At 44.1% G+C, this 26,018-nt stretch overlaps 1 protein-coding gene across 1 annotated transcript; it reads right to left on the reverse strand.

Annotated features, from left to right (window-relative positions):
• Positions 1–428: 428 nt before the first annotated feature.
• On the reverse strand, positions 429–24,966 carry LOC311204972 (uncharacterized protein; the record flags this gene model as incomplete). The annotated part of the gene is made up of 5 exons (XM_084279239.1): positions 429–490; positions 8,993–9,229; positions 10,579–10,701; positions 11,368–11,553; positions 24,906–24,966. 5 exons carry the CDS (start codon positions 24,964–24,966, stop codon positions 429–431), a joined length of 669 nt encoding a protein of 222 aa, XP_084135365.1.
• Positions 24,967–26,018: the final 1,052 nt, after the last annotated feature.

The following is a 26,018-nucleotide window of genomic DNA, read 5'->3' on the forward strand; positions in this document are numbered from 1 at the left end:
CACTGGACTGGGACTGAGACCTCTTTGCAACGTCACCTTGGTGTCACCAATTCCAATCCATAAAGAGATGATGGTATTGTCTTCATTTTACTGTGCACTGCCACTTCAGGCTGAAAAAGAAAGTATAAACCCCTTTGGTTTTATTTTCTTCTTGAACTGCCCCAAGTCAGAACTTTACTGAGGATTGAGGGAGTTTGAGCAGCATGAAAATACTAAAAATTGGAGGAGAGAGAAAACTTTGGTTTTGAGCAGCGCGAGCTGGAAAACAGGGTGCTCGTGCAGAGGAAACTTTGTCATTTCAAAATGTGGTTTCAGTCTGAATCAGAACAAAACCCCAAGAGTTTCCAAATTCCCCTTGAAATGGAAATTCTGATCGTTTTTAGTCTGGAAATGCTGAAGCAGGATGTTTCTGATACCCACCTCCCGCCTCAGACCTGCTGAGCGAAATCAACTTTCTCGTCAGCTCGCCGCCGCGCTGCCGACAGCTTCCCTGAGGAGGTGGGAGGCTTCCTGGGGACACCTACGGTGACATCTCCCCAGGAGCCTCCCCGAGGATTGCTGAGCTCTCAGCATCAATCTAGGAGCCCTCAACCCCGTTGAACTCCTTGGGTGTTGCATAGCTGGGTCCTGGCGGTACTTCAGGTGGTTGAAGGGGCTGTGTGAGGAAGACAGGGGAAGGTGGAGGCTGTGGGCAGGGTAGAACAACCAGTTTCTTGGGTGTTTGCATGAGGCTCAAACTATTTCTGCAGCAGCAGCAGCATTTTTCCCTGCAGCCATGGACTGCACCCTCCTCCCACATGGACCTCCTTATGTTTGGGATGACACCTTGGGAGTGTCTTGATGGAAAGGGACTTATTTGGTACAGCTTTGAAAATGAAATCTAGGTAGGGAATATCTTCCCTGAATTTCTCTGCAGAAAGGCTGAAGGGGAAAAAAATAACTAGAGGATTAGAGACCTGGAAATGACTGGTGCTTGGTGGAGCCCTGAAGTGTCTGCTCACATGCCTTCATGCAGCCCAGGTGAGCACATATTTGCCCTGCCATGCTGTTATTCCTATAGAAAAAGCAAAAACAAATGTAGAAAATGTGTAGGCAGCTGCAGTGTTAAGGCTGTCACTGAGGCAGACCTGTACTGTTTCATTGTCTCCTTGCCTTGTATCTACTTAAGACATGGGCCATTTTTGGCCACCAAACAGTACTTGTTCATAAGATCCTCACCTATTATTGTTTTTTATTTTTCATTAAAAAACCCCAAACCCTTAAATTTAAAATTAAGAAATTCTTTTATCTTAGGGTGGCAGGAAATATTTTTATCAGGTTTCTTCAGCAATGAATTTACAGGGGTGAGTCACAGATTCTGCAGGACTTCCTGACTTCTAGGGCTAGGATCCAGCTCCCTCATTGGGCATTGCTGCACATAGGGGTAATTCTGCAGGCTGGGCACAAGCAAATCATGCTGTTTGGCATCCTCAGTGCAGAGGAGGACAGGCCTCCCATGGGTCCTGTGTTGTTCCAGCCCTTTGTAGATGTCTCCATGCATCATGGCAGATAGTTATCTTTAGACAATCAGATCAATCTATTAGTATTTCCACATGAGCAGCTGTCTGAGCTCCCAGTAGAGTCAATGGAGTCAATGGCTGATGCAGTCCCTGGGGTATGAAAAACTATTCAGCCAAGGTGGACATCTGCATTTGATAGCTGAGTGTCTCTAGTCTCCTCTTATCTCCACTGAGATGGGACCAGCTGACATGGATGCACCCATATGAAGGCACATCTGCTGATGTACTGCAATGTACAAACAACTCTTACACTGCAGACTTCAGGAAAAACACGTTTTCTCACACTTGGGATCCTGGCAATGGTACAGGAGTTTGTGTATTCCCACCCCTTGGGGAGGGTTAAGGGAGCTCAGCTGCCTTTACAGCGTAAAAAAAAACATTAATTACTTCCATTATCTATTTTGGAGACATAAATTGCCAAATATTTTCAGTTTCCTTCTGCATTTTAAAGGTTAAGTGTTATATTATATACGTGAGCATGATGTGGATAGAATAAAACTTCCTGCAGCAGGTCCCTGATTCTGTCACACCTTTCACTAGCGTGAGAGGGCAACAGAAGATACATCTCTCATTTTTCAAGGCTTAGATCAATAACAAGAAGTACAGGCTGCCTTTTAAACATCTGTAACAGTTTATTATGGCAGTTTATTTGTTGTTCCATGCTGAGAAAAGTCAAAGTTTACAGAATAAAAACATCAACCCCCCGTATCTTGGTGTGAACCAAGTGAGAGCAGCCGTGGAGCAAGCGCGGTGGTGACGGTGTGCCTCTGGCCACAGCCTCTTCCAGTTGCAACCATTTGCTCACAGGCTGGGTCCTACTGATTCCTACCTGCTCTCTGCCTGTTGTACTGGAGGGTCAGTTCTCAGTCACATGCATTTCACCTGAGGGTCAACAAGTCCTACCGAGGGGTAGAGTAAAGCTTAACTGAGAGTTATAGCTTCCTGATAAAGTACATAGACAGCCCCCATGCTGGAGGTGACCTGGGTTCAGGCTCTCTAGGTAGACACATATAGCAAGGAAAACTAAACCCCATAATAGTTGTCCGGTCTGTAACCTGCTATTGCCTCCACATCCCTTGCCAGCAGTGTCCCTTAATTTCCAAGAAACCAAGACAGAACATGGAGAGAGGGCCCCTGAGTCAAGCTGGCTAGGGAAAGGAGGAAAGACCACTGGAGCAGTAGGAGGTACATGACTCTGTTCTTGTTCTCTGCATAACAACATGCATGCTAGGAGTAGATTAAATACTGGCCTTCTCCAATGAAATTCCCTGAGCGGGACAAGCTGTGCCAGCCTAAACACAGCCTTTAACAGAGGTATGTTAGCAATAGGTAATACCACATCAACCAAATGAAGCATAAGAGCTTAGTAGCACTGCTTGCAGCCTTCAGAGCAGCTGACAGGTGTACGTAAATACAGATTGTTTGCTCCCATATAATACAACAGCATGTGATAGACCATTACACATCCATTTTTATAAAGATACATAGTACAAATAAGCCCTATTCCAACAGTAATAAAAAAAGCCATGGGAGGTATAAATACCAAGCCCATAGAGTGAGGGTAACTCAACAGGAATGCAAACCAGCAAAGCAATGACACATATATTGTCACAAAATAGGAAGCGACCCTAATGTCTCATACCTCCTGAATTAAAAGGAAGGGTTTCACCCCGTTTTGCTTTGTTGCATGCCATGTAAACATCTATGGCTAAATCTGGTCAGTCTGAGCATTGTTTAGGGTCAGAGAATCACGTGTCTTTAGATCATAAGTCGCAGAATCACAGAATGACAAGGTTGGAAAAGACCTTTAAGATCAGCAAGTCCAACTGTACCTGCCCTCTACATTGTCATTTGGCCTATATATATGTGTGTGTGTGTGATAAATAAACATAAACATGCACATCCATCTATGTATAGGCAATAGGCTGAGATGAACTGCTCTCTTAAAGGCAGTCGTTCCTCCCTGGTGTCTGCCTCAAACATGGATGCTTGTGTTTTGTAGGATGAACCCCATCCTGCCAGGCTGAATATGGCCAAGAAGAAGCAGAAGACCATTCCAACTTCACAATTTCCCAATAATATAAGAACATGACAAGTACTGTGTATGTTTGAGTCTGTCCTCAAATGCCTTTGCATTAGGTTCTTTGGTGCTCTGAAGCTATGCAAGGAGCTGTCAAATTAATCAGCTGCCACAATCCACAGCATCCTTTTCTGGGCTGGAGGAATAATGTAGTAACTGTTATGGAAGGGCTTAGTCCAAAATAATAGTGAAAGGAGGGGGGGCGATGATGAATGCATGTGGATACTGAATCATGAGGGAAGCCAGTGAGATATTCAGCTTATGTGCAGAGCATAAATGGTTTTAATTTCCTTTTCCAGGAGGTACAGCGTGAGGAGGAGAAAAGCGTGACTGCCTTTGAGCCATCTGGGTAGGGAAGGGACAGGGGACACCAGGTGTCCAGCATCTCTCTTTGTGGGGAAGGTGGTGTGGGGGCTGTAACAACGGTGCCACCATCTAACATGATTGGGCAAGCGGTCCGCGTGTCCGCCCAGCTACTTCTGAGAGGCTGCGGTTATATTAGCAGTACATCTGCTATATGGTAGGAGGAGAAGTGTTTCTGGAAGCGTTTTCAGCCAGGCCTTGTCTGTCAGTGATGGGGTGTGCTCCCTCCACACATATTCTGTAGGTGGAAAGTCACTCTGTCCCTGTAAGAATGAAGACAAAATGTTTTCAGCCTCCTTCATGCAGTAGATTTGAGTGTCCAGGCTTCCTCTTCATTTGCCACTGCTGGTCTTGGAGCTGCCAGTACAATCTGATTACTTCTGTGGCAAGGCACCTATTTCATGAGGTTGTGTCTTAATGTTGCAATTCCCTGGGAAATCTTCTCTACAGCAGGAAAAAGACAGCTGGGAAGAGTCAACTTTTCTATGGCTTCTTCTGTATTTACTATGAGAAACCACACAGTCTTTTTCGCAGGAGATGCTACTTAGGATCTCAGTTGCTGCTTCATCTGGTACTGGCTATTTCATCACTCTTTCCACCACAGGGCCAGTGAAATGTAGACCATTCTTGACAGTTTTTCCCCCATCATGTTCTCAGAAATCCCACAATGCCAGACAATCTCCACCACGGCTGATCATCTTTACTAAAACATGCTTGAATGTGCTGTCTACACTTTCTATGGCTTTATCCCATTGTGAACTGGTTAAAAAAGACACTGCTGATGTGGTTTCACAAGGTCCTCCTCTTGGAGAAAATTCTCCGTTCAGCAGAGAACCAGAGACCATCAGTAATTGATAAGGAACAGGAAGAGAAAGGGGGATGAGAATTAGCAAAGAGAGAGGAGAAAAGGAGAACTCCCAAGTGTCAAATAGGGACATCATGGATTAACTAGGGTGGGTAGCCTGTAAACAGCAACAACCATCGTGCATCTCAGAGTAGTAATAGAAACAGAGAGGAGGCCAGACTAAAATAAGTCTGAAGTACAAAGTCGTCATGACACAACTGAGAAATCAGGGGGATGAAGGAAGAAGAACTACGTGGCCATGGTGGCAGATGCTCCACCAGACTTCTCACAGGTTAGCCAGAGAGAAAAAGACTGGTTGCATAATCTATGTGAAACCAACATATTTGCATAATTACCCTTAATTTCCCCATGAGATTAATTTTCCACCCAGCATTCGAACTGTCGTTCTCAGTTCCACAATGTCTGGGATAAAGCATGGTTTTTTGATTTCAAAAGCTCTGATTCCTCTTCTTCTTGTTCCAGTATTCAATAGCTGAACCAGACAACCCAAAATCCAGGGTCATTCATTTCATACCAAAGAAGGTACTCAGAAATCTAAGCAGTACAGTACCGAGATGGCTGGGTCTGGTTGATAGCTCTTCCACTGATAAGATGTTTTTGGGTTTTTTTGGTTTTAGATTTCATAGTATCTTGGTTCCATCCCACTTACTGTATTCTCTGCTTGGTGAGTCACACAAAGACAGCAGGGATGATAAGCAGAACAAAGAATATAGCTGTTAAAACAAACAAACAAACAAAAAATCATCACAGTTAGCACCTGGTTTTGCCTGTAATTAATGCAATTATTCCAACTGGGGGAAACAGGCAAGACATGGGATAGGGGCTTATCTTGCCTTCATGCCCAGAGACAATAGTGCTTCCATATCGCCCCACTGCTCTGCTCCCTGGGGCAAACAGGACCCAGTCAGAGAGGACCTGGGAAACTAGAAAGCAACCACGGCCAAATAACCAGGGAGTACCGATGCTGAGGCCTCTGGCATAGTTTGCCACACTCCTCCTTCCCTTCCTTTATCTCACTCCATTATTCCTCCTTATTATAATGTGTGCTACAGTTGTCAGCAGACTCCATCTGGAATCAAGAACTCTTGTGCAAAGTCTTGAGCATATGAACAGTAAAAGACGATTTCTATTTTAGCAGCTAATTGTTGAATGAAAGATGGGGAAGGGAGAGGAAAAAGACCTCTTCAGACTGCTCTAAATGCATCAGTTTACCTGTGAGAAAATATTTTATATGATGTCCATTCTTTTTTTTTTTATTCCTTTGAAAATGTGAAAGAAACACATCATTTAAATATTTACATTTTCCTGGGGTTTTTTTTTTTTCCCAATTGAAGCTGTTCACTGAATTCACAGAAAATCTCAGAGAAAGAATCTGAAAATTGCTTCATTTAAAAACTAGACTTGCAGTCGATCTGTTTTCTTCTGCATCCTCTATGAGTCTTCGAAGATCTCTCTCTAAAAAGCTTATGTCCTTAAATCGTCTCTATTTACACTTTCTGTACTGAATTCTCACCCAATACATGGACATAGATGTTTCTTGCAGTATATTTATTAGCTCTTATAACAGAGGTGTATCTCTTTGGTAGAAGAGCAAATTGAAAGGCAAAGTAACTACTCTGGGGGATGGGCTGAAGTTGATCCAATTAACAAAAAGGCATACCTTTCATTGGCAGTATCACAGATGAGGAAGAGGGTGGATGAGGCAAATCTACAAAGAGAGAGAAAAAAAAAATCTTGATTTTTGTACTGTTTGCTTTTCTGGTGTGAGCATCAAAGCGGTGATGAGGATAGAGTCAGTCTGGGTCTGACATCTCTCCCTCCACACAGCAGACGCAACAATTGCCATGTTTGTTTCTTGGCCATCAATAGATGTTTTCAGCCTGGATATCAACATATGATTGGGCATGAAGTGAACTGTGTCTTCCAGGCAACAGGATCCAGCTGAAGTCTTTATTTCGTATGAGATTGGGAAGGATGGCCTTCAAGATGCCAAACTAGGATTTGGAAACATGGCTTCAACCCCTTTTTCCCCTGAAATTTAACCCAAAACTTCTCTTGTGCAAGAAATTAATCTAGCTTCTCCCTTACTCTGAAAAGGAAGATCTAGACTTGAGTCAGTATGAGATATGGGGACTTTTTCAACAACAGGTTCCGTAAAACTGGTCTCCTGACAAATCTCTTTGTGCTCAATACTGGGATGAGAACTGAGAAAGGGGAGAATGTTTCCCATCATAACAAAGAGAAAGGCGACACTTCAGGGAAATAAATATTGGGTGTGCTAATTACGAAGACCTGACCTTGCTCAGGTTTCAGTGTAGTTTTGTGGCAAACTGCAATTATTGTCCTGTTGAATTAAAGGCCAAGATGTCCTATTTCATCATCCAGTTTCATGTTTTACATAACCCTGATTTTCAAACCTTTGTATTCTCTGGCTCTTTGCTAGGTTGTACCATTTTCTGACTGGTACATTGATGGGTAATTTGCATCGTAGCAAGAATTTCCTTCATCCTGGTAGTACCAACTGAAATTATCAATGGAAAGAAAATCACTGTCCTAAAGGAGGGAGGAAAGCCAAACAACAAATTGTGACTGCTTTATCTAGAATCCTTTGATCTGTGCACTGTTCCAAAAGAGCTAGATTTGTGAAGAAGGGGAGAAAGCCATGGGTCAATGCTGAAATATCATGCCCAGGGAGAAAGGTGATTTATTACTATAGTCAGAGCAGTAATGAGAGGAAACAGTGGCCAAGAGTCACCTGAAAGTTTGCTCTGCAGGCTAAAGGGCCTACCCAAAGCATCTTGCTCTACCACATGGCCTGGTATGGGACACCAAGGCTGGCATTCATCTGACCTATGGTTACATAGATGTGGTCTCTGAAACAGTCATCTGGGCTCTGCTATAGTAACTGGGGAGAAACAAGTCTTTAAAAGGTGTGATTCATCTCATGCTAAAATAGATGTAAAATAGGACAGCTAACACAGCACTATGAACATCTACTCCTCTCTGATGTCTTTAAAGGCATTCCAATTCAGATGTGGGCCTCTATGCAGTAGACATCTACAGTTCTGCAAGACTAATTTCCCCTTAAAGGCCCAAATACAGGTGAAAGGCTTTTTCCACTTTCTGTGGGTAGGAAAAGTCATTACATGTCAACATTTCATTGGCTCCCACCACTTCAAAATTCAGCCCACTGCACTCCCTTGCCTCTGAGGAGGTTGGAAGGGTAATAAAAGCCTGAGGATTGTAGAGGTGGTGGACAACTGGGTCCTTCCATCTTCAGTAGCTGCCCAGAGATAGCCCCAGCCCCTCAGTGCTGTCACAGACTCTTGGGAAAGGGGCTCTGTTTTCTCTCTGCATCTTGAAATCGTTAACTATAGAACTGTAGAATTGAGATGCCATCAGAAAAGGTGGGCAATTTGGGTGGAGTAGAGGCCATGAAGGTTAGGGGTTTTTTTTGCTTAACACATTTAAAAGCATAAAAGCAAGAGAGAATTTCTGCAGCCTCACTTGAGAGTCCTGTTGGCTCCCCAAACCATTGAAATTCAAGATACTAGACCACAATGGTGCATGCCCTGCTGAATCTAGGTCTGGAAAGACTACAGTACAATGTTGGTGGGCTTCTTTGCTGTCCCTTCGTGCAAAACACCTTCCTGGTGTTTTAAGATCTGAAACACATTGCTGTATGCTATGGACTAGCTAAACTCTGGATCAGAAAGCCCTGAGGAATCATGTGTGATGCTTGGATACACCTTTTGGAGTCCCTTACTGTGAAGTAACAATAGATGACCTATAGCTTCCAGCAAAAAGAAAGAGAAAAGTTTATTCTACTATTTTCTTCCCAGTATATGGCAGTGTGGATCTATGTGCTCATAAATTCCTGAAAATTTGCAGTTAGTATGAAAGGACACTCAAGGCAAAGTAGGATGCAGATATGTGGTCCATGGAGATATCATCTCCATCAGCTAAAGATAACATCTCCATCAGTGTCAGAGCCCCGAGGTTGCTGATCTCTCCATCCCAAACCCCAGGCAGATTGTTCCCTAGAACTAATGTGCTGAGTTGGGGTGTCTGGACCTCGAATGAACAGGTCATGACACTAATGTGATGTCAAAGCTACCATCTTACCTGACTCAGTAATCTGTGAAGGCCACTTGTTGCTAGAACTGCTGTCATTGGTGTATTGAACGGGAAGGGAGCTCCAGAAGATTTTGCCATTCACCTTCTTGCATATGTGGATGCCAGAGATGGGAGGCTGCTTATCTAAACCTTTCTGACATTTGAAAAGTAATACTTGCCCTACGAAATATTGTTTCTTCAGGTTTAAAACGGCATGTGGAACAGTCTTGGGAGGACCACAAAAACCTGTGGGATCACAAGGCAGCACACAGTTAAGCAGATAGATTTTACACACTGCTGTTGCTCTTGAAACAACAGGATTTGTATACTTAAAAAATATGAACAAGCAAGATATCACAGAATCACAGAATGACAGGGGCTGGAAGGGACCTCGAAAGATCATTAGTCCAACCACCCTGACAGAGCAGGATCACCCAGACTAAATCACACAGGAATGCATCCAGGTGGATTTTTAATGTCTCTGGAGAAGGAGACTCCACAGTCTCTCTGGGCAGCCTGTCCCAGTGCTCCATCACCATCAATGTGAAAAATTTCCTCCTTATATTCACATAGAACTTCCTCTGCTCCAGTTTGCACCCATTGCCCCTTGTCCTATTGCTGTCCATCACTGAGAAGAGCCTGGCTCTGTCCTCCTGACTCTCATCCTTAACATATTTATAGACATTAATAAGGTCACCCCTCAGTCTCCTCTTCTCCAAGCTAAAGAGGCCCAGCTCCCTCAGCCTCTCCTCATAAGGAAGGTGTTCCACTCCATCATCTTAGTGGCCCTGTGCTAGACTCAAGTAGTTCCCTGTCCTTCTTGAACTGAGGGGCCCAGAACTGGACACAATATTCCAGGTGTGGTCTCACCAGGGCAGAGCAGAGGGGGAGAAGGATCTTTCTTGACCTACTAACTAACCCTTTCTAATACCCCCCAGGATGCCATTGGCCTTCTTGGCCACAAGGGCACATTGCTGGCTCATGGTCATCCTGCTGTCCACCAGGACCCCCAGGTCCCTCTCACCTACACTGCTCTCCAACAGACCAGTCCCCAACCTGTACTGGCACCTGGGGTTGGTCCTCACCAGATGCCAGACCCTACTCTTGCCCTTGTTAAATCTCATTAAACTTCTCCCCACCCAACTCTCCAGCCTAAGACTTGCTGGATGGCAGCACAGCCTTCTGGTGTGTCAGCCACCCCTCCCAGCTTTGTGTCACAAGCAAACTTGCTGACTGTGCACTCTGTTCCCTCATGCAGGTCATCAGTGAATATATTGAGTAGTACAGGTCCCAGTATGTGTGTGTGTATATATATATATATGTTAAAAGTTCCATATATATATATCCCTAGTGTGTGTGTATATGTATATATATTATATATATTAGGTAGGCTTGGTATACATATCCTGATTACTTCTTGTAATATAAAATATTCCTTTGCTTACACCCTAGACTTAATTCAACCAAGGTGTTGTAATAATCATTTCTTTCTCTCTGACTGTCAAAATGATTAAAAATTACTCATCATCATCTTACACCTCTTCCATGGACATCAGTGGGAGAAACGTTACAGTAATGAATGGTCTCTTGCTTACCTTTCTGGTAAAATTCTGGAAGGTTTTCTTGCTCCTGGGATGTGGATCCCTCTGGTTTTTTTCCTGGCTTCTGTGTAAAATTTAACTCCACCGTGGGAGCTGTTGACAACAGAATTTTCTTATCTGTGGAAGAAGTTATATTTGCTGAATTGCAGCAGGATGAATAGCACAGCAAAGGCAGAACACCCAAACTTTGAGAGGCAGGATAGAATTGAAGCAAGTTTTAATTTTCAAAGACACACACAAAAAAATCGTTTGCTAGAGGAATCAGAGAATCACTTAGGTTGGAAAAGACCTTTAAGATCATCGAGTCCAACCACAGCCTAACACTGCCTAGTCCACCTCTAGACCATGTCCTCAAGCACAACATCTACACACCTTTTAAATACCTCCAGGAATGGTGACTCCACCACTTCCCTGGGCAGCCTGTTCCAATACTTGACTACCCTTTCAGTAAAGAAGTTCTTCTTGATACCCAACCTAAATCTCCCAAATCTCTGCAATTTGAAACCATTTCCTCTTGTCCTATTGCTTGTTACCTGAGAGAAGAGATGGACTCCCACCTCTCTACATTCTCCTTGGAGGTAATTGTAGAGAGTGATAAGGTCTCCCTTCAGCCTCCTCTTCTTAAGATTAAAAATCCCCAGCTCCCTCAGCTGTTCCTCATAGGACACGTGCTCCAGACCCTTCACCAGCTTCATCACCTTTCTCTGGCCAAGCATCTTACACTGACTCACTGGGAAAAAAACAAATCTCTACAAATGTAGAAAAAGGACAATAATCACTTACCAACACATTCAAAGTCTGTGTAGATCCAAGAAGCAGCCCCCTGTGTAGAGTCACATCGAATTCCCAAGTACTGACCGCTTCTTCTTGCATAGCCTTCTTCACATACATAATACAGCTTGGTGCCCAGTGGATACAACACAATAGCATTATCAGCAAATTCAGTCCTTGGAGGCGGTGGGCATGCTTCTGACAGAGAGCCTAGGAATCAGGAAAGCCTGTTAATCTACATTATTCACCAAGGACTTCCCACATCTTTCTGTCTTATCTGTACAAGATCATGTCCAGAGCTCTGTTAAGTATTTGGGGTCTAACTCAGGTCTCAGTCATAAGGCTAAAATTATATTGAGGGATGAAACTGGGTACCCCGAAGGGAACAGGAGGGTAGCAAAGCTTTATTTCTTTGATTGTTTCTAAGACAAGAAGAAGCTCTGGCAAAATTATTAATTATTTTAAATGAATGTTTTTAATTCTAATTTCAGAACAATCCCACCCTCCAAAGCCTTCTTCACGTTGGAGTTGGTTGTTGACATTGTATATGATTATAAATTTGTTCAGGATACAGAAAAATCCCTTGGGAGTGTCTCCCCCAAGTGACATGAAGCCTGTATTTGGTTAGGAGGGGCCCTGGTGTTTCTTCTGGAAAGGATACTGCAGCAAGGACTTTCTGCAGCAGCTGGAAGTGGTGGTGGGAGGCACCAGGCTCTGGACCCCTCTGCCTGAAGCAAATGATTGAGCCCTTTCTTTCTGCACTCAGCAGATGGGCATCATGAAATGCTACCAATATTTTCTTAGTGAAGCCCTACATGATCATACTGTAGAGTTAACTGCCTGCACCAGTGAGGCATTATAGGCAAAACTAAGTCATTAAAAGTTGCAATCATCTATAAGCAAACATTTGAAAGGGGAGTAGACTCTCAGTTCTGTCTGAGCACACCAAAGAGCAACTTACTGTGAAATAAGTTTGCAAACCTAAATATAACTTGTCCCAAAACAAGGACGTGAAGTGCTGTGTCATCAGCAAATCACATCTAAATATACTTCTCAATCAGTTGGAATGAATTAAGCTGGATCATTTCAGTGCACTTGAAAAGCCCACTGAAGCTGAGCTGGAGACCCAGACGTTGATAGAACAGGCTGGTTGCATCAGGTCTGGCATTTGGGATCTTTGGGTGCACGATCTGTGGCCCTTGATGCTTATGCATAATAGTAAGAGTAATTATGAATAAAATTTCTTAGTCATTGTGTCTTCACATTTTCTGCAGCCATAATTAAGGCAGCCTAAGCAACCAGCAAGAATGATTGTGAAAGGGCCTTGAATCCCTGATAGTTGTGCATCATTTGGTGTCTGTCCTTGACTCCCAAAGTGCCTTCTCCTTGAAACAAGGCCATGCTTTGCTGACAGCAACCCAATCAGCAGCTCACAGACCTTGTCCTGTGATGCCCTTTTCTTTCAGAGCCACCCATCATTTTCTCGCTTTGATATGTTCTGCCCTTGCTACTTTTCATCATCTTGCCACCTAGTAAAAGTCACAAAGTTTGAGGAAGGTGCCAATGAAAGGTATTGTGAGTGGCTTAACTGTGCAAGGGATATTTTAATCCCCTTGTATCGTGTTATCAAAGGATTCACCCTGTAAACTGCATCAGACTGTGGCTTCGAGAGAAGCGACTGTACCCGAAATAGTTAACCACATGGTTTACCACAGACTGTCAGGGTGATTAAAATTAAAGAGTTATCAGATTAGCAGCAAGTTGAGATCACTCTCACTTTCCCTGAAAGCTAAAAGCATGTTTCCCTCAAGACTTCAAAAGCCTCTTTGAAGCAGACTGCAGATCTGAATCTCAGCACAAGGCTCAAACCTAAATCTCTTTAGTCTCTTCTTAAGAAAACCCACAGCATTTAGTCTACTCATCATAAAGGGCAACTTTTGTTTTAATCAATGATCAAATGAAATTAGGTTCTTCTGAACTTGCACACACCAGATAAGGATCTTGCAGAAATGGTTGCACACGGGTGACAGCAAGCAGTACCCACCAAGCTGGCACTTTCGAGTCAACTCATCCCCCTTGCAGCTGGATCTCACACAACACTCCTAGGATCCAAGCATTTCATTTCATCCACGTCATTCAGATTCTTGCCTTCTCACATCTAAACCACTGCAGTATCTACATCTTTGGCCTTTACAACTATATTCTTGTCTCTGATGTAGAAAGTATCTGGAAAGATTAATTTCCTAGGTCTCATTATGACCTTCTGTTTGCTTCCCTCTGTTGACTCCTGTTTCACTGTCACGTCAAATAGTTTTCTCCCATTTTCAAGAAACTTCTGCTTATCAACCATCGTAACCTTTCAAAACATTGGCTTCTCTTCCCATCCTAGACTTCCCCACCAATCTGTTTGATATCAAAGTCATCACCTTTTGGGTTTGTACTTATACCAGTCCTCACACTGGGAGGAGCCATGCATGATTATGGACACGTTGAGATACCCATTGTTATTATCCCTTCTCACTTTTGATCTGGATTTGGCTGGAATAGAGTTAATTTCCTTCACAGTAGCTAGCATGGGGCTGGGTGGTGGATTTGTGTTGGAAGCAGTGCTGAAAATATAGAGATGTTTTTGTTATATAGAGGGGTTTTTCTGGTGTTGTTGAGCAGTGCTTACATAGAGCCAAGGCCTCTTCTGCCTCTCACACCACCCCACCAGCGAGTGGGATGAGGGTGCAAAAGGTGTTGGGAGAGGACACAGCCAGGACAGATGACCTCAGTGACCAAAAGGATATCCCGTACTATATGATGTCATAGCTTAACATATAAAGCTGGGGAAAGAAGAAGGAAGAGGGGCACACATCCAGAGTGATGGTGTTTGTCTTCCCAAGCCATCGTGTCATGGCTCAGCCCCCAGCCAGGAGCTGAGCACCACGCGGGTGCTCACTCTGGGGGAAAGAGGGAGAGGGAAAAGAAAGACCAAAGGCAAACCTCATGGGTTGGGATAAGGACACTTTACTGGGACAGCAGAGAGAAAAATAACAATAATAGGACTTTTATAGCAAAATATACAAAATTGGTGATAGACAATGCAGTTTCTCACCCAACCACACAACTCAGGCTGTACAGCTCAGGGCTGTCCCAGAGCTGGACCATACCCAAAAAACTGCATGTCCTGGAGCTGTGCACTTCTCCCCTCACCAGCCACCCTTTATGCTGACCATGATGCAATTGGCATGGAATACCTTCTTTGGCCAGTTTGGGTTGCCTGTCCCAGCTATGTCCCCCGCCAGCTCCCCTGCCTTCTCTTGCAGGGCAAAATGAACTACTGAAAAGTCCCTGACTGCTTGGCAGCAACGAAAACATCAGTGTGTTATCAGCTCTGCTCTCAGCCTAACTCCCAAACATGGCACTACACTGGCTGCTAGAGAGAAAATTAACTCTACCCTAGCCAAAACTGGGACACATTGTTATGCATGATGGAGCCCTGCTGTCCTGAAGATGGCTGACAGGGCCACAAAGGTGATTAAGGGAGTGGAATACCTTCCTTATGAGGACAGGAAGAAGGATCTGGGCCTCTTCAGCTTGGAGAAGAGGAGACTGAGAGGTGACCTCATGAATGTCAATAAATATATAAAGGGTGAGTGTCAGGAGGACAGAGCCAGGCTCTTCTCAGTGGTGTCCAATGATAGGACAAGGGGCAATGGGTGCAAACTGGAGCAGAGGAAGTTCCATGTGAACATAAGGAAAAAACTATCACTGTGAAGGTGCTCAAGCCCTGGGACAGACTGTCCAGAGAGGTTGTGGAGTTTCCTTCTCTGGAGACATTCAAAACCCACCAGGACACGTTCCTGTGTGACCTAATCTAGGTGATCCTGCTCTGGCAGGGGTTGGATTAGACGATGTTTTGAGGTCCCTTAAAATTCTGTGCTTTTGTGAAGACCTGTCTGTTGAAGGGAAGTGGGGAATAAATTCCTTGGTTTGTTTTGCTTGTACACCTTTATTTTGCTTTACTTATTAAACTGTTTTCATCTCAACCCATGAGTTTTCTCACCTTCACTCTTCCAGTTCTTTCCCTCATCCCACCTGGGTGGGAGTGAGTGAGCAAGCCCAGCTATCAGCTAGGGTTAAACCATGACAACCCTTTTTTGCACTTAACATGGGGCTGGAAGGGGTTGAGATAACAACAGGTTTGACTGGAATGTGCTAGATCCAATCTTTAGCTGTTGTTGCTGTTTAGCTGTTAATTGGCAAGTTCCTGTACTTGCCCTGGGGCTTGATGCCTTACCTACAGTAGTCTAATGGTTGTTACTGGCTGCTTTTTTTGTTCCCTGCTTCCTGTAGTGCTCTACTGACTCTGTTCAGCCTGGGATCATTGTGATGACAGCAATGGTGATGCATCTGGGCTGGCTGATGGCCAGGGTGTCACTGCTGTTTCTGTGCTGCTGTTCTGGACAGGCTGGAACTACAGTGTAAAACTTGAGACAAAGGGACTGCAGCCTGTGGAGGAGTTTGTGTGGGAGCAGGACACCACGAATCATCTGTGGCTGCGAATAAGTGCACATTGGAGCAGGAGGATCTTGAAGCCCCTGTGGCCATGCTGCATGTCTGTGCTGCAACAGGTATATCTCTGAAGGCATTGTGGCCCATGGATAAGCTATGCTGGAACAAGTGCACCTTAAAGTGCACCCTCAGTAAATTTGCTGATGACACCTGAGTGCTGAAGTTAATTTGCTGGAGGGATGGGATGCCATCCAGAGGGACCTGGACAGGCTGGAGAAGTGGGCTCAGGTGAACCTCATGAGGTTCAACAAAGTCACATGCAGGGTCCTGCACCTGGGTCAGGACAATCCCCCATTATCCATACAGGTTAGGAGTTCATGTGCTTGAAAGCAGCCCTGAGGAAAAGGACTTGGGGGGGACTCATGGATGAGAAGCTGGACATGAGCCACCTCTGTGCATCTACAATCCAGAAGGCCAATCCCATCATGAGCTGCATCACAAGCAGTGTGGCCAGCAGATCAAGAGAAGGGATTCTGCCCTTCTGTTCTGCTCTGGTGAGACCTCACCTGGAGTGCTGTGTCCAGCTCTGGAGCCCTCAGCACAAGAAGGACATGGACATGTTGGAACGTGTCCAGAGGAAGCCACAAAAATGATCAAAGGGCAGGAGCACCTCTCCTGTGAAGACAGGCTGAGAGAGTTGGGCTGGTTCAGCCTGGAGAAGAGAAGGCTCTGGGTGGAAATTACAGCAGCCTTCCAGTCCCTGAAAGGTGTCTATAAGAAAGCTGGAGAAGAACTGTTCCTGAGGGCATGTAGCAATAGGACAAGGGGTGATGGTTTTAAACTCAAAAGGAGAAGGTTTAGGTTGGGTATTAGGAAAAGGTTCTTCAACAGGAGGGTGGTAGGTCGCTGACACAGGTTGTCCATAGAGGTAGTGAAGATCCCATCCCTGGAGATATTCAAGGTCAGGCTTGATGGGGTTCTGAGCAACCGGTGAAGATGTCCCTGCTCACTGCATGGGCGTTGGACTAGATGACCTTTAAAGGTCCCTTCCAACCTAAAGCATTCTATGATTCTATTATATCAGAGGATGTGAAGGGGAGAGGGGGGAGAGTGTGGTTAATGAGGATGTATTTAATAGTCTGGGACCTGAGCATGACCTGAGCCACTTCCCAGGAAGCAGGGCTTCAGTATGCATAGCAGTTGCTCCAGAAGACAAACATCATTAAAAAATGATTGATCCCACTTTCCTTCCCTTTCTCTCAGCTTCTTATTGCTAAGAAGATATCATATGGTACAGAATATCCCTTTGGTTAGTTTGGGTCAGCTGCCCTGACTGTCTCCCCACCCAAGATCTTGCCCACCCCCAACCTACTAGTGAGGGGGGGCAAGGAAATGTTGGAAGGACAAACTTGATGTGTGCCAGCACTGCTCCACAGTCGACAAAACACTGGTGTGTTATCAACACTGATACATAGCACTGTGAGGGCTGCTGGGGGGAAATTAACTCCACCTCAGCCAGACCCAATACAGTAGCTACTACAGGGCTTTGGATTTCTGCTGAAAACAGTGTTGACAGTGTAGAAAGGTTTTAGTTCCTGCTAAGCAGTGCTCACACAGAGCTAGGGCCTCTTCTGCCTCTCACACCACCCAAACAGCGAGTGGGCTGGGGGTTGACAAGGTGTTAGGAGGGGACACAGCCTGGACAGGTGACCTCATTGACCAAAGGGATATCTCACACTATATGATGTCATGGTTTAACATATAAAGCTGGGGAAAGAAGGAGGAAGAGGGGCACACATTCAGAATGATGGCATGTGTCTTCCCAAGTCATCGTTACTCACGATGGAGCCCTGCTGTCCTGGAGATGGCTGAACACCTGCCTGCCATGGGAAGTGGGAAATAAATTCCTTAGATTGCTTTGCTTGCATGCATGTATGTTACTTTATTTATTAAACTGTCTTCATCTCAACACATGAGTTTTCTCACTTTCACTCTTCCAATTCTCTCCCCCATCCCTCCATGGGATGTGAGCAAGTGTCTTTGTGGGGCTTAGTTCTTGTCTGGGGTTAAACCACAACAGGTGTCTTTGTACATCTTATTTTCTGTAAGAGGTCTTTCACCCATCTTTCAAGAACAAGTCATGCAACATGCTGATCAGAATTACTTCTGTACTTTCCTGCTTTACCTCTGGGTCCTAAACTTCCTGCGCTGGTCAGCTATTTGTACCACATTTATACAAACAAGTCCTAATTATCAGCTAGGACTCTGGGTAATGTGGCAGTCAATGTGATAATAACTCTTAATAATGACTGCACACTCAGCGAAGTCTCTCTGAGAATGGAAGCTATAGTTTGGCCATGAAACCCAGAAGAGCTCCCAGAGCTCCTAACACAATGTCTTCAAATGAGTCAAAGAGAAAAGTTGGTGTAATTACATTCATGGGCTTTAGCACTGCTATTGGTTGCAGAATTGCTAGAGCACATAGGTCTCCCAAGGCAGCTGGCAATCTGCATTTCTCCCTGTATTAATGGGGTTTGAGGTGCCTACAGCATTTCTTGAAATTTTGGAAATGGTTTCAGATATTATCATATAGGGAAGGAAGACATGCCCTTGGAATTAGGAGGAGACTAGTGAATTCAGATGATAGGCATCTGTGAAACATGAGAATTAAAAAAGTAGTTATTGTCACCTTTGGTGTGCTTGCAAAATTGTTTGATAAGTTTTCTGAGAACCACAAAGCCATTCCTTGTTATCTGAGCCACAAGATAGGTGGGATTCCTGCTATTCCTGCTTAAGTGATGGTGCCTGGTGCCCTTTGAGGTGTCTTAGGGCAACTGGGACCTCCATATAAGCTATCATATACCACATAGGAGTTGCTGGAGGCTGGTGCCAGGCAGAGTACCCTGCCATGCCATCTTTTGCCACATCCTAAATAAAGCTTAGCTGCCTTTGGTTACCCTCAAAATCTAGCATCATTAGTGAGGCTCAGTGGAAAGAAACCCACTAGCTAAATCACCATCAGTTCTTTCAGTGCTTTGGTTTCTTCCTTGAGGTTTCCTATTCAAACAAGTTACCAACCCAACACAAGACTGCTCATAGCAGATATGCTGTCAGTACTAGGATTTATGAAGCTCTCCTGCCTATTTCTCTTGTGCTTCTGAGCTGCCAGAGCAGTGTGTTAGAGAAGGTATCAGAACAACACCTTTTGTCCAGGAGAAACTAAGGGGGAAATTTTCTAACATATATATTTAGTATTAGGTAAACACAGACAGTGAGTCATGTCATAATCACCTAAGCTCAGAATTTCCTCTGTCATGTGGCTGTGTGTCACCGGCACTGACATTATTCTTATGTCAAGTTAAAAAGGCAAGGCACAAAACCAGGACGATTTTCCCCTAAATACTAGGGTGGTAAGACAGGATCAGTAGGAAACCTGCTGTTCTGAATGACTGGATGGAAGCAGTGGAAGAAACAAGGCAGTTCACACACCTGCCCAGTTCAGAGATGAAGAGAGCCTCTCCCCAGAGACACCAGGAAATCAAACCATGCCAAAAAGAAGACATTTCCCCAGATGTGCCTGAAAAGCTAATTCAGCCCTGGGGCTTCATATGCTGCCTGAAACTATGTGCTCTCTAAATAGAGCATGTCTCTTGACGATGAAACCGATATGGGGGAAGAAAAGAAATTGATACCAGCAACTGGACTGAAATGGTAATGAACTTTTTCTAACTTCAAAACTTTTTCCCAAAGGGTCTGCTAACAAGCTAGCCACAGCTCTGCCTGCTTCCTTCCCCTCTGATTAATGTCATTTATCATCCATGTGGATTTATAAGCTGGCAACAGATCCCACCTCTGGGGCTGGGGTGCAAACCTGAAGTCTGTGGTAATTTGCCTGTGAGATTTTGGTAAACTATACTGTAGAATATGCAGACATTATCTTACAAAGTCATCTGAGTAGTAATGAGCTTGCAATTTAAGTGACAGAAGTGCAATGCCAATGAAATCACCGGGTGCAAGATTTAAAGCAGACTGTAATGAAGGAGAGGTCAGTCTTACAGGGCAGGAGATGAGTGTTAATATTCCTACCAGTGCAGAAGAGGTATGTCCTATTCTAAAGACTAGGCAGTACTGTGTCTGCTGAGTTTGCTGTGCTAGAATGTGTCTCTGTTGGAAAGTCAGTGTAAAGTAAACGGGAGTTTGAACTAGCAGGAGCTGTCCATTAACTCAGCCTGGAGAAGAGGAGGCTCCAGGGGCGCCTTATAGTGGCCTTCCAGGGGACCTATAGAAGAGCTGGAGAGGGACTTTTAACAAGGGCTTGTAGCAATAGGACAAGAGGTAATGGCTATAAACTGGAGGAGGGTAGATTTAGGCTAGATGTAAGGAAGAAATCCTTCCCTATAAGGGTGGGGAGGCCCTGGCACAGGGTGTCCAGAGAAGCTGCGGCTGCCCCTGGATCCCTGGCAGGGTTCAAGGCCAGCTTGGATGGGGCTTTGGGCACTCTGGGCTAGTGGGCGATGTCTGTGTCCATGGCAGGAGATTGAAACTAGATGGGCTTTGAGGTCCCTTCCCACCCAAACCATTCTATGATTCTGTGAACTCTTTGCAGGTTCATAGAAAATGAGTTTTGGGAGAGATGTGTCTTCACGGATCTGTTTCTCCTCTTCCTAAACGCAACTATGCCTATCTATCACTGATTTACTCCTGGTTTGAGGTATGGTATCACCCAGCCGACAACAAACAGACATTTGAATTCCCTGTGTAGTCAGAAGAAAGACACTTACAAGACATAAGTCACCACACACTTATCTGCAGTCTGGTAGAAGAACTTTTGCCTGAAAGCACTACTGTCTCTGCCCTGGCTATGGTGGAGGTCCAGCTCGGTGGAGGTGGTGGTGGTGCAGAAGGCTGGAGTTAAGTGAGATAAATTTCATGCCTGTCCTGGCAGGGAGGCTGGGCTGGGGACTTGGACTACAAACGTGGAATTGGAAGAGGGAGCCTTAGGGAAGAGGGAGAGTGTTTCCTAAGGTAGGGAGAAGGAGGAAAACTAGTCCAAGCACGGAGCACTGCGTAGAAAATGTACGAAGTCAAGAATGGGGAACATTTGTTTTTCTTACTCTATTGTTTCTGGGTGTTTCTAACATTCTTGGTTCTGTGGTAAAGCCACAGAGCTCAAACTTTTTCAAGGCAACCACTGCACCTGGTATCGTGGCAGAACACCGTGTCTGGTTTTGAGAACAGCGTACATGGAAGTCTTGTTTTGGTGTGTGACATTTGGGTTTTGTACAGCTTTGGCTACAGTATTATTTAAAGCTGTGACTTCAGCAACACCTGCCTCTTTGGTACTTTCATCTGAAGTGAAGAGCATATTACTGAGAAAGAAAATTAGCTTTTTGAACAGCAGCAGAAATTCAGAGCCCTTTCTTTGGCTGGAACTTTCTCAATCTTCCCTTTTGTTGGGTTGGAAAAGCAGCAGAGAATATCCTCTCCATAGAGAGTTGAACTGGTTAACAAGAATGTGTCCCAGTCTTGGCTAACAGTGCAAAAATGTCTGATGGGACTCTTCTGATTTCAAATCACAGAATCACTAGGTTGGAAAAAACCTTTGAGATCATCGAGCCCAACCATCCCTGTCCTCTACTAAACCATATCCTTGAGCACTTTGTCTACCCATCTTTTAAATACATCCAGGGATGGTGACTCAACCCCCTCCCTGGGCAACCTGTTCTAGAGCTCAATAACCCTTTTGGTGAAGATTTTTTTCCTAGCATCTAATCTGAACCTGGCCTGGCACAGCTTGAGGCCATTTCCCCATGTCCTAACTCCTGTCACTTGGGCAAAAAGAACAACACCCATCTCTCCACACCCTCCTTTCAAGTAGTTGTAGGCAGGTCTCCCCTCAATCTCCTCTTCTCCAGGCTGAACACCCCCAGCTCCCTCAGCCACTCCCCATAGGATTTGTTCTCCAATCCCTTCACCAGCTTAGTCACCCTAATGCAGCTTTAGGACTCATCATTTGACTTGTGGACTAAGACCAGTCATCGAGCTTTTTGCTGGAGCAACAAGAGGGGGAATGGAAATTATTTGTTAGTGTTGATGATTTTTATGACCTCATAATGCATGGAAGATTTTCCAAATGAAGAGGGCCGTATATTTATCTGGGGTGGGATCACACTTGACAAACAGAGAACATAAAGAAAAAGCAGCAGGTGACAGAGCAGAGTTCAGGAGCAGAGACTCAAGTGAAGAAAGCCATGGAAGGACTTTGGAAATGTGAGATTTGGAGAAGGATTTGAGGAGATAGAGAAAAAAATAACCCTCACCAAACCATGTAGTTGCAAGATTTGGGATCAAGGTCATGAGATGGGAACAATGGGTAGAAAAGATCCAAGAGCTGGGCTTTGAAGATACAATTAATGCAACAGAAAAAACAGAAGGGACAAAGCTGAACATGAAGGAAGAAAGCAGGGAGAGCAAAATTGCAATGCTCTGAAGGCACCTGGGAGCAAAGTCAAAGGCTGTGGCTTTTAGCAGAAACTAAAGATTCCAATTTTTTTGCTGTGACAAAAGGGAAGAACATGATATCTCATTTCTGATGAGGTGGGGAGAGTTCTCCATCTCAAGGCAGAAGCAGATACTGCAGGATCTCTGTCCATAGCTTCTGCTTTTCCTTGGCACAACCACATTTTTAACTATTTTTAATTTATTTTTTTTTTAAATCTTAGCTGGATGTTGGGCTGCTGAAAGGTTTACAAAGGTATTTGCTCTCTGCTTGACCTTACAAGAAACACTTGCATGTGTTTGACAACTTTAATTTATTCTACATTGCATTGCAAATCCATGGGAGCAAGCACTAATATGCAAGTATAATGGGAAAGAAATTCCTCTCATTTAAATGACTGAGATCTGGTACCCATCTTGTGTGAATGAAATTCAGTGGAATGAAATTCTTTCTTTTGTGAGTTTTAATCCTTTCCCCGGTTTAACTTGCAAATCTATTCAGTGTATTCCTGTAAGATGAATAGCAAGATGGAAAGGTCATAGGAGCACAGGCCAGCTTTTGTCTTGTATTTGACCTTCACCTAGCATACTTCAAGACTCATCCATGCCTGCAGCTTCTAGGGGCTGGTGCAGTACAGAGTAAACGAGATAAATGTGATGCTCCTCATGAGAAAATCAGTGTATCTCTTCTCCTCTTTAGCACTAAGGTGTATTTTATTTTTTCCTAAATGAATTATTATCCCATGCCTTAGTTTCAGAGGGCACTTTGAGACCTATCAGTGAAACAGTTCTGTAAAACAAAGGCTTTTTATTTTCTTTTTCCCCTAATGGTATTTATTCTTTATAGTGCATTTTGACAGAAACCATCCTGCAAACATCATCTGTGGCAGGGTCAGGCATCCCAGTGCTGGGATGAGCTGGAAAGACTAAGCCATTGTACGAATTAAGACATAGTTGTTTTTTGACCAGTTTGACCTAGATCCTATCCCTTTTCTTTCCTATGTCTGGTTCCAGGTCTCCTTGTTGATCCTACTGATGAATTAAAAACCATAGGTCTTATAGCCACAGTACTTCAGGCATCTCTGCCTGAAGGTATTTCTACAATAAAACCTCCTAATTTGGTAAAAAAAGAGGTGATTCTACCTCAGCATATTATTTGCAGGGAGAATTTTTAAAAAAATCTATATAAACACTAGATTTATTGGGAGAGTTATTGAAAACAAATACAGGAAGCTGAGGAAAGAAGAGCTTACAGTGAAGAATGCCATGCTGTGCATTTATTCATTCACCAGAGAATTAAATCACATCAAATGGCATAAAATGCAGCTGCACTAATACCCCTCCATTTAATAAAAATAAAAAAAGAAAAACAAAACACAGAAGGATTTCTTATAAACGAGACTTGTCAGCAAGAAATCTCACAACCTGTCCCAGTCCCAGTAATACAGAAAGTGTGATATCAGGGACCTGACTCATCCCAGAACCGATCCTATTTACATATCCCTGATTGAACTTCTCAGAGAGGTGCTTTTGCTCACAGCACTTGAACTCTTGCCATGGGCACCAGCACTTGACTTAGCAATGAAAATGCCCCGTGAAGGAAAAGGCACAGCGCTTACCGGCTTTCATGAGAATAAAATCACCTGGGGGGTGAGGTATTTGTGAAGGTACCTCCTGCATTAATGAGTTCAGTTATAAGCAGTGTGATTTCCCCTTGAGATGCCCTGCCCCAAGTAAAATTCGCAGCCCTCTTAGAGGCGATCCATTAGCAGTTATAGTACCAAAGTATCTGAGAACCTGCCTGAGGCTGTTTCTGCTCATACCTCTCAACCCAGACATCACCAGCAGATGCAGAAGGAAATATCACATTTATGGAGCACTGAGAATGTAAGATCTCCTTTTTCCCTCTGAACAAAGCAGCTTAAATTGAAATATGCTAAAATACCACCAGACCATTTCTCAGCGCACGCGCTTGTCACAATAAGTAACCCAAATACAAGCAGTATCACAATTTATAAATGTGTAAAATTATGCTGAGTGGATTTTTTGCCTCCGTTCACAGTTTATAGGCACTACTGGCTGGAAGGCGTGGCTGAAAGAATACTTGGTATCTGTAGCATCCATAGCAAACTTGAATGGCAGCTCTTAACTAATAGCATTGCCATCAATTTTACCTACAGCCATACTGACATTTCAGTGTCTATTTTTATATTTCCTAAGGTTGCATGCAAAATGGAAAAAAAACCCCAAATTCAAAGAGCTACCTGAGGTGCACAAGGCTGCTTTGATCTGCCCACCGTGCCAGCAATGGGTTGGAGGATACGTACATTACTCAGACAAAAAATACCCTGTAGTGCTTTGGATTGTCTGCAGTTGATGGTTTGTGGGCACAAAACCCTTTTCTCTCACTTCCTTAGAATCACTAATTCCTTAAAGCTCTTAACATCTTTCCCTACCTGAAAGGAGCCAGGATGTTGCAAACATCCTCCAGCAGCCACCACAAAAAAGCAAATCATATTTTCCCTCCCCAAAAGGCAGAATTAGTCTTTTACCTGGCTTGTTCCCCTTGACGGATCCAAAGAAGAGCCACATCAAAAGGCACTTGAGCTCCATGGGACTTGTTCACATCTTTTCTCCGCAACACTGATGATGAAGTTTCTCAGAAGCGATGAGTTGAGCAACCAAACCAAGGAGCTGACTGCTGCCTGGTTAGACTGGTGGGGAGCATCACGTGCGTGCGCAGCGAGGACTTTGTTCTACCCTGCGTGTGCGTCGAGGACTTTGCTATTCTGTCAGCAAATCGTCGCTTCGCTGTATGGCTCTGCAGGAGACAATAAGAGCTCCTCTCTCTTCAGGTATTAGTAGTTCTTAACCAGGAAATCAAACTTAGTGTGGCGGTGCGTGCTATCATATGTAGGAAGTGGTTTGACACATCAGAGCAACTGACTTGAGAGCTGTTCCTCTACAGCTGAGGTCAGTAGAAGGGGGCAAGATTTTAACAGGTTTGCGGAGCCACTTGACCCCAAATCTGTGGTTGGACAGGCATTTGAGAGGGACTGTTGCTGTAAGGTATTTGTCTGGTGTGTGGTAGTGGACCTCAGGCATCATCTGTGGGCTCTTCCCACAAAGAAAAGGTACCACAGTGTATCGTTTTAGCTTTTTGGAGGTCCTCATCTGCTGCTGATAAAGCCATATTCCATTTGGTTTTTGATGTATGTATGTATGTTTGCATTTTCTTGGAGTGATAGCTGAGCTTCTGAAGGACAGACGGTTCAATCTAAAGAAAACTCTGTGAGGATGGAGCTGGAAAGCTTGGAAAGGGTTTCTCATGTTCCTAAATTGTCTGGGCTTGTCGAGCTGCAGTAAAATTGTTTTTTCCAAATGCAAAGAGGAAACTGGAAAAGACCAGGGAAGCATCACACTTTTTGGTAGTTTTTCTATTTCTTCAGAAATTATTATCTGTTAGCACCTAGGGAATTAGTTGGGATAGAGTGTGGAAAACCAGATTTAAATTATCTGTGGTCATCTATAGTGATCATCACATACTGAACATTTGCTTCTCCTTTATAAATCCTTAATGAATTAAGTCTTCCTAACAGGTATGCTAAGAAATAGATGTGACACCTTTTAAAATGCCACTATGGCCACATCCATCTGTTGTAGCC

The sequence above is a fragment of the Gallinula chloropus genome, assembly GCF_964237585.1.
Source record: "Gallinula chloropus genome assembly, chromosome: 1".
Lineage (NCBI taxonomy): Eukaryota > Metazoa > Chordata > Aves > Gruiformes > Rallidae > Gallinula > Gallinula chloropus.